The sequence below is a fragment of the Crocodylus porosus genome, unplaced genomic scaffold, assembly GCF_001723895.1.
Source record: "Crocodylus porosus isolate Cpor-Errol unplaced genomic scaffold, CroPor_comp1, whole genome shotgun sequence".
NCBI classification, from domain to species: Eukaryota; Metazoa; Chordata; order Crocodylia; family Crocodylidae; genus Crocodylus; species Crocodylus porosus.
In genome coordinates, this window is record NW_017728909.1 from 40,861,970 (window position 1) to 40,877,269 (window position 15,300).

The following is a 15,300-nucleotide window of genomic DNA, read 5'->3' on the forward strand; positions in this document are numbered from 1 at the left end:
CTAAGGATTTCATTGTAGGCCAAGATTTCTATCACCACAGTCTACTAGGAATACCACTTTGGCTTCTCCAGTTTCTGAGCTGTCACCAATCTAAATCCTTTGGATGAGGAAGTTCAGTGGAAGGACCCTAGATCCTTGTACAAATGTCATCTTCACCAGGCTCAACTTTCATGAACCAGCTGAGGCAGTTAGGTCCAAAAAGCCATCTTCAGTCCACAAAGTATAGATTGCTACTTCATAAGATTATGAGCATTTGTTTACTCACCCTGTTCCAGGTCCCCGGTTGTGACTATAGTAAACATGGGTCCAGTCAAGGGTAATAAATGGACAAAGCCAAATAGGCATGGTCTGTTTGGTAGAAAGCCTTCCAATGTATTGTGAACTATCAGACTCCATTACCAAGTTACCCATTCCTTTTTAAGTGAAGCTTGCTTACTATTTTGCAGGCTATTTGTCTCAGGACATAAAAGAGTGAAATTAGATGCATTTTAAAGGTTGAGGGCTGTCTTGCACTCATGACCTTGCCACCAGCAATTCTTAACATGGGAAATACAACATCAAAGTCTGTGGTGTAGGTTGCCTTGTGGAAGTCTTTCTTTGTTAATTGCACCTAGTGATATTCAAAACACCATTGAAGGTGGTTTTAAAAACTTGCAGGGATTAATAGAGGCTGTGCGTATTCCAGTGGAGAAGATACAAGAACCTCCTTACAAGTAATGGTACATTCTTCAAAGGTGTGTGTGCAATAAAATTGCAGCTTCCTATTAGGGTAATGCTTTTAGACCCATCAAAAATGGTGTGGCAAATTTCCATTGCTATTGCTCCACCTTGAAAGAAAGCTGAGAGAAGTATGAGAAGTATTATAAATCCATTTGGGATAGTGGAATATTTGTGATCTCAGACAGCAACAGTCAAAGACAACGCTTATTGTTAGAAGCTAAATAATTGGACCTTTCACAAGAAATAATTAACTCATTTGTGAGAGTATCATTTTATATTTCAAATTACCAGCCATTTCCAGGAAAGTACAATTTTATAAATTACAATAAATTAATTTAGTTTGGTGACACTGCTTCAGGAAAATAGGGAACAATTCATGATGGTCATAAATGAAGGCAAGTTGTTCATGAAGTGTTACAAACTGCTTTGGATGAAGCTAATGGAAGCCTGTAGTCTTTGACTATTGGAGTTACAAGATCCGCTTTGTGGCACCAGCGGAACGGCATTTGAAAAGAAATGCAGGTAACAGTGGGATTTACCGTTTGAGGGCAAAATACTTTCCAGTGAGAAGACAAACAATTCTCTCCAAATGTTAAAAGATTTCTGGACATGATTTGCTCATTAGGAATTTATAGACCAACAAGAGTAAGTTCGGTAAAACTTAAACTTTTTCTAAATAAGACATATTTTCCCCTGTCTTTTAATATCAAAGCTCCTATGTTATGAAAAACAGAGGATGCAAAAGAGAAAACTAAATGTCGCATTGTTTTCATCATTTGCAGCTGCTGTCATTTAACAGGCATCCTTTTTGATGATGTTGAGCTGTATACTGGCATCCCTTGAATCTAGCTTCTCTCTCCAGTGTTCTTATCCCATGTAGAAAACACCTATTTTGTAACAGACCTACCATAACTGTGGGGAAAATTGGTATTGAAAATTATTTATACTGTTACACAATGCAGTTTTGCTCAATATCCAATGCCAACCCATTTCCTTGTCCTTCTTTGGGACCTCTGTCACAAGAAGTTTCACAAAAAAGAAGCAGGCTATCTTCTCAAATTAATAAAAATGTATACATGTTCTATATAGATGGCTTTATACATTTTGTGTATTTGATTTCCCCTTATCTCCCATCTCAATTTGATCTTTGTGTTGTTTAGGAGGTTTAGGGTCTCCCCTCCCATTTTATTTGTTCTCGTTTTTTATCTTCATGCCAGCAACAGTCACCATGATGCAGATGGTAGAATCAGTACGTGAAGGCGAGAGAATGTATGATTCCTATTTTACAGATGTGTGAATCATGACTTGCTCAAGGGGTGTCTGTGGTAGAGCTGGAAATAGTACAGATCTGAATAAAGACACAATATTGTGTATTTTGTAAGAGCTTTCTGAATTCTGCTTAGCCTACTGAAATCAGTAGGTTCAGAAGGAAAATATTTCATTTTCATGCAGGTCTTGTATATTAGAAATAGAAATAAAACTGTAAAAACAACTAGGGTGTGTTTTATTGAATTTATAAAAACGCTTTGTAAGTATGTTTACTAAGTTATACCTGCAGATGGTGTAGTTGTATAAATTCCGCTATTGTGACAAATGAATTGGGAATGTTGAATAGCAAATTATTCGTTGCTGATGAAAATCATTTGATCTTGAAAAAGAAACAGATATAAATCTCCCTCTTTTACAGGCCATTAAAATAGAAATATCTTAAATAAAAATCCATCAGAATGACAAAACAGTATAATTTTGGGTGTAGAAATTTTTTTCAAAATAACTGAGTAATGCATTTATTTGTTGTTCCCTCATTGATGTTATATAAAAATTGAATGTGAACTACGGAATGTAACAGATTAAGTATAGCTTGTTTGTATTGCTTTTTGTCAGCTCTGTATTCTTCGACTCTTAGCTTTGCTAGACTCATGCCCACCTTACAAATACGTTGATGGAAGAAAGCTGGTTTTATTTGGGTTTTGTTTTGTTTTGTTTTTTACAGCATCTTATCAGGGATCCAATGGACCATGGTAAATAGTTTGTGGATCGTGCCAGGCTTTATACATTTTAAATTAAAATTTGATAAGTGTACATAGTGTTTCATTGGAAACTGAGCACTGCTAGCTATTCATTGGTCCAAAAAAATTGGGTATGACTGCACTAAGTAGTGTTGTTTCTCGGTTAAAGAAAGTTGTATGTTAATTAAGTGCTCCCAGTGGGCAAATTACATTTTTGTAGCTGATGACCATCTAATGAATAAGATGCAAGAAATATAATAAAAGTAGGTAAAAGACTTTTATAGGATCCTTCTTTACAATAAAGTCTATTCAAAGCATTTGAGAGGTTGATTCATCTGTCTCTTTCCACTTGCAGTGCTACAGCTCTTTGTTTTATGTCCAGTTTTCTTAGATATGTATTTTTAGGGCAATATTTGTTCCCTCTTAGGAAAGATTAACAGGGTGATGGCATCATTTGTTATGATGCCTTATTGCAGTGGCATAGCTAACATGGCATTTTGTCTGTTTTTGAAGTGTCAGGCATCTGCTGTAAATTTTCAGTAGGTAATTTTGGGAAGTTTTCCAGACACATTTAAAATTATGTTTTAGTATCTAATCAATTAAAAACTGCCCCCTCTCCTCAAACCTTTACATTCTTTATCTCATAATATTGTAGTCCCTTCTATCTTAAAAACAACAAACTGGAGAGAGAAAAAATGTACAGGATGAGGTTTTGGACTCTGTTTTATTATTTATTTTTAATTAACAAAGGAAACACTTGATCATAAATTAATGGTATTTACTGTTCTCTGCAGTGTGTGTAAATCTTTGTAAATAGTATAAGGGAGGATTATAGAACACATTTTGACACATTTCCAATGAGGTTCTCTGTATCCAAAATTAGGGACCGATGATTGTGCATATGAAAGGGATGTAACTGGTCAAGAAACATTTTGTATTTGTGCAGAGATATCAACAATTTTATAAATTCTTCATGAAGTCATTTGGCCAGTTTAGAAGCTGCTTATTTTGTTTGCTGAACAATTTTTGAAGAAGGGGATCAGGAAATGCCCTGTAGGCTCTTCCCCTCCTCCTCCCAACCTTCTTGATTTATTATCACCAAAAAAGCAAGCAAAGGAGCCAACCAGACTGTTTATCAACTTTTAATTAGTTAAATCAAGAAAGTGACTTGCTAAACTTTTTTTTAATGACACCTTCCCAAAGCTGAATTAAACTATGGTGGTACATAGCTATCCTGCTTTTCTATCAAGCTTCTTGGTTTTGTTTTGTTTTACCATTTTTTCTTAGTAGAAGAACAGTGTTTTAGAATTTTTGAACTTCCTTTTTATCTTTTAAATTCAGTCCATATCTGGTAAGCAGTGTAGGGGCAGACAGTACAAATTTCAAGAATTTTGCCCACAAAATAGTCTCTCTTAAACAGCTACCAAGAAAAAACAAAAGGGCAAAAAACCTCTTACCTAATAGCTCACTTTGTATATTTTATGGCTTAGGAATTACTGTATTTAGCTGAACCTGAGGCATCTTCAAATTTAAGATGGACCCCCCTCCCCCCATTAGATTCTGTATACAGAAATTTATAACAAATATATCATTTATTATATTTTTCCAAGTATAAAATCTAATTGCCTAATTAGTGGTGGGTCACCCTAAAATCATCCCCAACCTTATGGTCATGAAATCAGCAGCAGAGAGGCAGCTGGCAGGGAACACAGGGGTGGCAGGGTTTCTACTTCTATCTCAACTTGTTATATAAAGCTTGAAAAGAACTGTTGATTTCTTAATTGGATTTATCTACTTCTTATCTACTTCTTATTGGATTTATCTACTTCTTATTTTCTTTGTGTACATACATTATAATTTTTTATTTGTTTCCTTACCATAGCTAATTATAACATTATCATTAATTAATACATTAATATTGAATTATCTGTTTATTTACTTGGATTTCTGTGTTGAACAGATATTTTTTCCCTTAATGTCAGTTTGCCCTTTGAACCTTTGTGGTAAAGGTGAGATAGCTTTGATCTACTTGGTAGCATTCCCTGAAACTGTACTTTTAGTCCTTAATGTACGTTAGTGCATTGCATAAATCTGTAGTGCTCAGCTGTTTTGTCCTATAGGCTGGCTGAATGATATGGGGCTGGTCTGTGGGCTGGACTGCCCCTGTGCCACCCTTATTGGCCCCATGTGCCCAATCTAGTGTTCAGAACCACTTAATTTTGCAGCACTCCCCACAGGTCTGAAAATTTGGTGGAGCTCCCCTGCTACCAATTTTTTAGGATGTGGGGAGCCCTACAGGTTGGGTAGCATGGCTCTGTGGGCCACATGTTGATCATCTTTGGTGTAAATGGTTTGCTTCGTCTATGAAGCATGGCTAATGTTTCCAAACAGTATGTACTTTGTAGCTCTGCCATGATAGAAATCCTAGCCATTTAGCATTCCCTGCCTCAATCCTGACTGTGATCATAAAACTGAAAAACAGACAGTGGGGAAGTAGGGTCTTTTAGCACATACTTTGTAGCATCAGATGACTATGAGAGCTTCAGTTTAGTGGTAGAGCAGCCCTCAGAATCTCTAAGTATGACTTGATTACAGGAGAGCTCTTCTGACTTTTAAAGATGGATAAAAATGTTTTTCTCACCTGATGAGCAGGCCAAAAACTTCTTTAAAATAATTACATCTCAATTCTTGCCTGATCCCTCGGGGAATTGAGACTGCTGACAGGGGAATTCATGTCCAGATGCTACAGCAAGCAGCCAGATTCCTATGGAAAAATGTTGAGCTCACTCGTACAAGGACTTTTTAAGGTGCAAAACTTTAGAATCCTTTAATCAAAGCTTCAGGTGCTTCAGCTTGTGGTGCTTCTACAGCAGATTGATGTTCATGTTGTAATGAATGACTTGGAGCCAGATGAGGTGGACTCTCTGATTATCTTTCTGGGCTCTAGACAAGCTCTGAACCCTTTTTTTCAAAAGGGGGAAAGGAGGAGTAGCAGGGCTATACAGATGGAGAGACATGGATATAGCTAAACTTAATAGAAGTGGTGATAATAAAAGGATAGCTTTATTTTTAAATAGCATAGATAGTTTTAATTTGATTTGCCATATCCTGACTAGATTTTATCTCCAGCAGAGCTTGTGTTAGGAACATAGTGAAGAAACCAAACAAAACCTGTCATAAGGAATTAAATACGTATACATCCCAGGAAGGGAGAAACTTTCTGTTCATTTATTGGTATCATATGGATCTGATATAAAGAAGTTTGACTAAAGAACACTAAAACTGTAGTTTATACAAGTCCTGTGAAAATTAAAGATTGGTGTGATGAACAGTGTTATATGCCATTCTTCTAAAACACTTCATCTTCATATGAAAAATAAAGAAACAGGAACAAGCTAATGTAAAATGATGCTTTTTGTTTCTGCAGGTATAAGCCAATACGGCGACGTGTCATTTGGCTTATTGGACAATGGATTTCTGTAAAATTCAAGTCTGATTTGAGGCCTATGTTGTATGAGGCAATTCGTAACTTGCTTCAAGACCAGGACTTAGTGGTAGGTGTATGCAAATATAATTGTAGCAATGTACTGAATTATATTTATTTAAAAAAATAAATTTAAATGAGAAATTTTAACAGCATATATGCTTCAAAGCAAAAATGTTGTCATGGTAATTTCTTTATTCTCAAAAAAAAAAAATCTGCTCTATCTAGATATGTTGGAATTGTATAGTTATTGTGAGGAAAGTTTTCAGATCCATATTTGTGTTGTTTACTCATATTATGTTTACACACAAGACTGGTTCCTGAATCTTGGACTCCTCTATATGTATGTCTATTCTATAAGTAGTCAGTTAGTGTAGATGCATCTTGAGTCTTGTATGTTCTTGCATTCATTCATCAACAAACCTGTGGGGATCCCACACAGAGAGATTGTCATATCTGCATGAAGTTGTGCAGCATTATTTCTACCTGCTGTTATAAGCTTCTGTTACATAACTATATTTGTTGCAAATATACTGTGTGAAATGGTATTACTGTGGAAGGCAACTAGACAGCTACTTTACAGTGTATTTATAATTCTGGGATTATGACTTTCACATTTCTGCAAATGAATTGAAGTTGTTATGGTATTTACCATAGGGAGTTCCTGGCAATTTGTATTCATCTTGTATCCTCAGTGCATCCACAGACTGGAATTATCCAAAGTTCATTTAAAGTAATGCCTTTTCTTTAAAATGCTGACAATCAATAATTTATGTTAGAAAAAATGTGTTTCAGTAAGTTACATCTTTGCCCAGCTCCCTGCCAGTAATATTGTAACTGTTTAAGCAACTCACTTTTATGAACTTAACAGAAGCAAGAGTCATAGTAGTTGATAAATAAATATCTTTTAGTCATGGGGTTTTGTAAAGGGCACATGTATACAAGATGCTTTACTATGCAGTACAGCTAATTGCTGTGCAGTAACTATCTATGTCTATATGTGCAGATGCTTACTGTGCAGTAATTGGCTCTAATTGTGAGTAGATTTGCTACCTGCAAATGTAACTAGAAATTTTCTCAAGATTTAGTAACTATGCAGTAGCGCACATGTACATCCCTGAATGGAAGCAAATGTGCCTCTGGTCAGCTGGGTAGTAGGGGGCAGGCTTCTGTTCCCTGCCCACCTCTCTGATCCAGGAGGTAGACGGGGAACAGGCTTTCCAGCCCCTGCCCTGCCATCACAGGGTGGGGTTTGGGAACTGTCTTGGTGAGGAGCAGGTTCTAGTACTCTGCTCAATTGGGTGTTGAGGTGTGGGGCTTAGAAAGAGCTGCAGGGGTGGCACAGATCTCAGCCTTCTGCCCTGATCCACTGGTGGGACAGCTAGCAGTGAGCCCCAGCCTAGGCAGGGAATCCCCACCCAGCTGAGGGCCTGCTGTTTCCTGCCCCCCCGGGGCAGGGAGCAGTGTCCCAGCCCCCGCCAGGAGACAGCTGTCTCCTGGCTCCATGCTCCCTTCCAGCCACTGGGCTAGCACCCAGGAGGAGCCTAGAGCTTCCCCCTGGCTGCTGCAGGGGGCCAGTGTAGGGCCAATGGTGGGAGAAAGGTGGGTAAAGATTTGCTTCAAGCAAATCTGCTCTCAAGACCCTGCATGTTTAGATGCCTGCCCAGATCAGCTTACTGTAGAGTAAACTGATCCCACGTTATTTGCATGTGTAGATGCTCTTGGAAAGAGACAACTTAATTGTCTGATTCCAATATTATCTTATATTTGCCAGTTAAGAAATGATAGTTTATGGGTTCATGTGTTGCAGTATTAAATACACCTTGCATCCCACCCTTGATTTCTCTGAAAATATAGGTCCCAGGCCCTTACCTTTTCTGGGGTAGAATTTTACAGTTTTTTTACACTTTTATATCTACACTGCACACCACGGGTGTTTAAACTCACTTGGGGTCAGATGATTTGTGCAGGATTTGTTGATGGGCCAAATTAATGGTGTGAAGCAGGCCTGTGGAACCCTGCCCCAACTTCTGGTCCAAGACCTGGTGGAAAGAAGCCCAGCATCCCAGGTGTTTGGTTGCTGCTGTGAAAACAAGCCAGGCCATTGGCTGCCTTCTTGTGGTGCTGCTGTGGCTTTAGTGTCCAGTTGTCTCCTGGATGCTTGGCCACAGACTGAAAGACCTGTCTTTGTGATCTGCGTCTGGCTCATGGACTATATGTTTGACACTCCAGCTGTAGTCTGCATTATAGTATAGAAATCCATAAGCTAGTTTGAGTACTAGAAGCAATTCAGCTGCATTGATGTGGAGCTCTACACACAGTAGTTTGCTTTGCTTCTCAGCAGGGTAAATTTTCTTATACTGAGCTTGCTTACTAGATGCTGCTTCTGGGACCCAAGCTAGCATCTTTACAGCTAGTTTGGGTTTGGTTTTTGATGAGCTTACAAGCACCCTGTGTACTAACCATGAACACTCAGCAGGTTTAAGTGGTTTTGCCACCTACAGTCTGTTCTGTGAGTTGGTATGAGTGTTTTGTTTTTACATTACCTGTATTTAATTTTTGTTCATCACTTGCATTGCTAGCTACCATTCTTCTGTTACACGTTCACTGAAATAAAATATAAGCATGCTTATCCTTTTGCCATTCTATGAAGTATGCTGTTCAACTGAATTTGTGAAAGTAATACTGTATTCTCAGGCACGGCCTTTCTACTAGAGGAAAGACTTCTATGCATTTTTTAGTTGCAGCCACAATTCAAGATAATGCAGAGTAGAAATTTTTCTCTCATATGTGTGGCCGTCATGACTTGATCCAAATACATAATACTAAAAACTCTCAGCTCAAAATGAGAACTACATCATTGGTTAGAGAATAAATGTCAGCTAAATTCAAGAAGCAAGGGGTTTTTTTAGTGATGTATTTTATTAAACTAGTTGAGAGAGATGTTAGTCAAGTTTTGGGATACAAAGGGCCCTTCAGATGTGGGGAAAAAAGCAAGCATAGCCTAAGCTAATGATGGGATAAAAATGGCTTGAGTTTAACTCCTTATGTAAAAGAAACAGATGCTTAAGAAGTGTAGTAGGGTTGCAAGCTAGAGCTACTTTGTAGTGTATTTACAATTTTGAGATTATGATTTTCACTTGTATTTCTGCAAGTGAATTGAAAACAAAGAGGAAAGTGAAGTTATCAGAAGTAGTGTCAAAGCAAGAGAGGTTTAGTTGAATAGATAACTTATCATGTGTACTCGCACAACACACATATTCCTTTCCTCCAGAATCTATCCCTCCAAAATTAAGCAGGGAAGCTGATTCTCCCTCCATGGGGACTCTTGTAATAGCTGCCATTTCTTTCCCATCTCTCCCCATCAGCAACATGGGAGCACGAATCTTCAGCATAGCAGCTATAGCTGCTAAATTGACAGCAGCTTTGGCTAAGCACCAGTAGCCTTTAGGTGACCTTTTGCAAGTTTGGCAGTTGCTGTGGTGGAGTAAAACTTGAATTGCAGTGTTTGAAAGGACAGAGAGATGCTGACTAACAGAATTTGTCTGTGCTCAAAATGCATAAAAAATACAGTAATTAGAGGTGCATCAATACATCGGTCCCATATTGGATTGGCACCAGTATAAGGGAATTGACAGTATTTGTATTCAGCCCTTTTTGGCTGATGTGATCGATAATGTCACCAATAAATGCTCTGTGCATGCACCCGGCTGCAGTGCAGCGCGCAGGCAGCCAGGAGCACAGCTCGGCAGCCTGCAGAGCATCCAGGTCTGGCTGGTAAGTCTGTTGTGAGGGAAGGGAGGTGGGAACAGGAGGCAGATTGAGGCCCCCACAGTAAGGGAGGGAGCGGGGCTGGGGCAAGGGTAGGCACTGCCCAGCCAGGGCTCATCTGGGGGTTGCAGAGAGGGGGTGGCAGCTCTCAGCTTAGAGTGCAGCTTGGTTCAGGCCCCTGCCAGGAATAGCTCTGATGCTCTGGCCCCAGCCCACCCCCACCCTGTGCATAGATCTGGAGGCACACAGCCCCCCATGCCTTCCCAGGGTGCGTGCAGTGGCGGGAGCCACTCCCACCTGTGCCCCCAAGATGAGATGCTCATGGCTCTATCCTGGGCTGTACAGCATCTGTCCCAATCCCAGCCCCACTTCCATCCTCACCATGAAGGCCTTGATATGCCCCTGTCTCGCAACTCCCCTTCCCCCACAACAGACTTACCAGCTGGATGCAGCTCTCCAAGCTACCCAGTTGCATATCAGCAGTTGGATCAGTATCAGCTGATATAGCTCGTTAAAAATTAGCCATTGGTATTGGCAGAAAAAAATCTCTATCTGTGCACCCCTAACAGTAATTATGTAAGAGAACAATATAAATCAGAACATCTGGAGTATTTGTACTTGTGGAATACTGAGAGGTTAGAAGAGACACCAGTTAGATTATAACGAGTTGGGAAACCATCATCTGTATTTAGTCCAAGGCATTTAGGGTCCAGCAAAGGTACTATTTTTGTTCACAGGCCTGATTTCTGAAAGTATTTTTTAGCTTTACATATGGATTTACTTAAATGCACAAGCCATCGTTAATCTGGTATTTAGCTGAGGTTGCACTTGATTCTGTTTCACAGCTGAAGAAGGGCATTTTGTGCCCAAAAGATTTTCTAACATCTCTGTCAACTATAAAGCTGGTTTAGAAAAAATACCACTAAAAAAAACCTTGCTTCTTGCATAGTTCTTGGACCATCCCATCTGAAATAACAATGCAACCCTGGTACAGCCAAATCCATGCATTCCTGGAATTGACTCTTGTGAGATGGGTGGCACTATCCTGGCTGTGGTGAATTCCATTTTACAATGTTTGAAAAGGAATACAATTAAGTCCTCTAGCATGGTAGTTGCTAATGAACTTAGGTGCATACAGCCTGAAGTGAAGAGCTATTATCAGCAACCTGAAAGTCCTTGGTCATTGGAATTGCTTGGGGATTAATCTTATTGGTGTTCTGATGCAGATGAAAGCAATTGTGTACGATCTCTTCCTTCCTACTTCATTGCAAAGATAGAGCACTGGGGAAATTTGTATATTCAGAGCCCCCTGGCTGCTGTCTAGTGTGCGAGTGCTAGGGTGTTGCTCCTTTATTTCTCCTTCCCCCAGGGAAGTCTGTCAGTCAGTCCAGTCACTCACAGCTGCTTCTCTAGGTCCTTGGTAAGCAGGTTCTAGAGCAGCATCTTGCTTTGCTGTTGGTGAGTCCTGTTGGGGTAGTAGCTATTCCTGCTGCTCCTCCAGGGGCAGTAGTACTGGTCCTTGCTGCTGTTTCCTTAGGGCAGTAGGAGTTCTGTGACAGCTCATTTAAGGGAGCAGAGCTGCAGCCCCAGGTCATGGCTTGGTTACAGGACCCAGACATGTACATGCGTTGCTACAAAATGTAGTGCAACATTTTTTTTGTTGTGGTTTCACTATTTTTTGGCACTAACACTGGTGTGAAGGTATACACAGTAGCTAGGTTTTGGTCGCCCTGTAAAGGCATAATGCAACAAATTTAACCATGTCCAATGCCATCTTTTTTGCTTTAATTGATATGCTGTGTGAACTTGAACAAGATGCTAAGAGTACGGCTAGATGTGCATCTGAATCCTAGAGTAGGCTTCAGAGCTATGCCTGGCTTGGCTTCTGCTGATCACCTCTTAATTGACCTCTTTATAGAAAACTATTTGTTACATCCTTTAAAGGGTGAAAGGCTTAATTGAAATATTATTTTTAAGAGACTTTGAAATCCTTGAAAGAAAGAAAAAATGGAAAAGTCAAATATTATTGACAAATTGTTGCTGCTTTTATATGTGCAATCTATGCAGCTTTTATATGTGGTGTTCTGACTTATTTTGAAACAAAAATGCATTAATTTTAAGGTGTTCCAAGAATTTTTAAAAAAAAATATATTCTATATTCATACTAACATATTGAAATATTGTGCTTTGGACAAACTACAGTAGAAGATTATAGTTGATTCCATTGCTATACGTTTTGTTTTCTACTGCTAAGAGTTTTTGCATTTATTTGAAATCTAAGTGCAAAATCTGAATGCTTGCCTTTTAATCCTCATCATAGGACACTTGTTATGCAATAACATTCACTTTTATTTTTTTAAAATCAATTGCTTAATGCTGGCTGACTTCCAGGATCTTGCTTATTACAAAAAACAATATTTTGCTTTGGAAACTGGTCTTCTATCTAAAGGAGGCAAGTTTTTAATATGTTCTTGTAGATAAGAACAGGATCTTTTCTGTAGCTGTTACTAGTAGCAGAGGTTCTAAAGGAAAACTTTAATTCTTTTTAATATCCCAAATTTTCTAATATAGAGGGATAGGGGTTTCTCTAGCTCATGCTGAAACATAGAATGTGTCCTGAAATATAAGGATTGATACAGCTTTTACCTTTATTATGTAAATAAGAGGTGGCCAGTCTCCAGTGCAAGAGGCAGAAGCAACTTCTGTGCGTGGCATATGGCAGATCCGGCAGGTGTAGAAAGCAGAGCAGTAGATTGGCCAGGTGAAGGGGAGCAAGATGGCGCTTGGGTAGAGTACAGGGCTTAATTTGTGACACCTACCAAAAATGTTGTCCCCTGTTGGTGCAACTGGAAGTGATCATTATTTTAGTTATAGTAGTAACAGCTGTATATGAGCTTCAGTTTAATTTCCAACTCCTCAGTTTTTCCCTATCATTTTTAACTGAATATTTTCATTCTTTTGGACTGAAATTCTTCATTCTAAGGCCAAAACTTAAGGCTTATTTTTGCAAAGTTTTAGTAAATCTGCTCTGCTTTGCCTTGCCCTATCTACTGCTGTACTGTCCTGCCCATCCCCCCCCCCCCAACCTGTTGAATTCCACACAGGCTGCCTGTGTCACTTGTGACATGTGTGCTGCAGCTGTCTCAGTTTTAAACCAGTTTTAGTTATTTACAGTGGGAATTGAGATAAATTTGTTAATGTTATTGGGAGTCTGGGATTCACTATGTAAATGGTGAGACACAGTATAGACCTGCAGTGTACTTCAACACATAAGATCCATATATATTAGTTAGACTATAAGGCTAGGGCCAGAAGTTACACACAAACTGATATAAATAACCAGAAACCAATTCAAATATGTAACAACAGAAGTTCAGTGCATGTAAAGTGCTTTCAAAATGGCTGAAAGCAGTTTAAGATAAATCTGGATGTAGTATCAGACTTAACTGATTTAGTTTAAATTAGTTTATTGAACTTCTGTCCCAGATCCCCTCCAGAATCAAGTTAACTCGTAGTCCCCCAGCATGCTTTGTACCTCCCCCACAAACCTCCTTCACAGGCTCAAGCTGCCTGCTCCAGCAGAGCAGGGAGGCATACTTTAGCAGCCCCCAGCTTCTGGCCTTGGCCACTACAGGCATGTGGCTGCACTTGCAGAATCAAAAGGGAATGTCTGCTACATGTACTCTGTAGAATTTTTTGAACCGGCAACCTGGCAAAAAGTACAAAGGTAGCAGCGTGACTGGTTTGTGTCCAGTAGAATAATATTTAATCTTCTAACTAATTACAGTGAGCAATTATTGTTTTGCTGTCATGCCTACTTGTGTATCCAGTATTACTGAGGAGTCCATAGGGGCCTGAAAACTGCAGCAGCTGACTCCAAAATTTCTGGGACCACATGCCATCAATAGAGGTGGATGTTATAGAAGCATATTCTTCCATTCTTTATTATCTCTGCATCAGCCTGGGTTTGATTCAGTTGATCTTCTCTAAGCACTGATAAATCTGAGAGGGTATGTAGCTTTTTACAGTAAAAGAGATGTAGAATTAGGCATCATCTCCATGATACCAGTACTACAGTTTATGTTTTGTTATCAGCTATTCTAAAGCTTCACAGAGATGTGTTAATGAGAAGAACAAGCAACAGGATATTCTGCAAGTGACTTTGAAAATGGAAGAACAGATGCCATCATGGTTCTGTGTTGACTACTCTGTCTTACCACCTAGTCAGGGTAAGGGCTTGGTGGCAGTGGCTTTGGCTCTGATAATTCATGCTTTTAATATTTTACACAATTAGAATTTATGCAAAAGCTATTCTTCTGAAACCAAATGAAGTATGAATAGAATACAGGTGTATGCCAATGTCAAATGACCTTACTTTATCTGGGATATGAGGGCTTTCTTATCAATGCAGATTATTAATATCAGAACTGAGGATAGTCCACTGATACACAAGATAATGTTTAATATGGGTAACAGCATAACACTTTGTCTTTTGTCTTTCAGGTCCGTATTGAGACAGCTACAACACTGAAGTTAAATATCCTTTTTTAAATTATGATTTTCCGTTTTATTGATTCTTTATTTAAAGTTTCTGTGAAATAAAATGACAGACCAATATTATTAATTATTCATATTTTTAGAGGTGCACTGCTAAATCGGTTCTATATCAGATCAGCACTGATATAAGGACAATGGACAGTATTGACAATCAGGTTTTTTTGGCTGATGTGGCCAGGAGCACAGCCCGGCAGTGTGGAGAGCAGCCGAGTCTGGCTGGTAAGTCCGTTGTGAGGGGAGGGGCATCGGGGTGGGGAGGGGAGGGGCAGATTAAGGCCCTTGTGGTGAGGAAGGGAGTGGGGTTGGGGCAGGCGCTGCACAGTTGGGGCAGGATGTGGGACAGAGCCACAAGTGGCTTGTTCAGGGGCTGCAGAGGGGAGAGGCGGCTCTTGCTGCTGCACACACCCCAGGAGAGCATGGAGGGTGTGTGCCCCCAGATATGTGCATAGTGTAAGGGTGGGCTGACACTGCAGGCTGGAGCTGGGGGCAGTGCCAGGCTCTGTGTGTGTGTGTGTGTGGGGCAGGGCGGGGTTGGGCTGGGACTGCTTAGGGCGGGCAATGGCAGCCTGCCTTTGACCTGCACTCAGATCCAGGGGCACATTCTCCCCCATACCCTTCCAGAGTATGTGCTGTTTCAGGAGCTGTCCCCACCTGCACCCCCCAGAGGAGCCACTCATGGCTCTATCCCTTCCTCTGCCTGGGCTGTGCAGCGCCTGCCCCTGCCCCAGCTCCACTCCTTTCCTCACTGTGGGGGGCCTT

At 40.0% G+C, this 15,300-nt stretch overlaps 1 protein-coding gene across 1 annotated transcript in view; it reads left to right on the forward strand.

Moving 5' to 3' along the window:
- Nucleotides 1-15,300, forward strand: part of IPO11 (importin 11) — a 280,310-nt gene that overhangs the window by 91,235 nt on the left and 173,775 nt on the right. The window contains exons 16-17 of the mRNA XM_019532129.1: nt 6,157-6,283; nt 14,488-14,521. Of these exons, the coding sequence (XP_019387674.1) occupies nt 6,157-6,283; nt 14,488-14,521 (161 nt within the window). The remainder of the gene's footprint in view (nt 1-6,156; nt 6,284-14,487; nt 14,522-15,300) is intronic.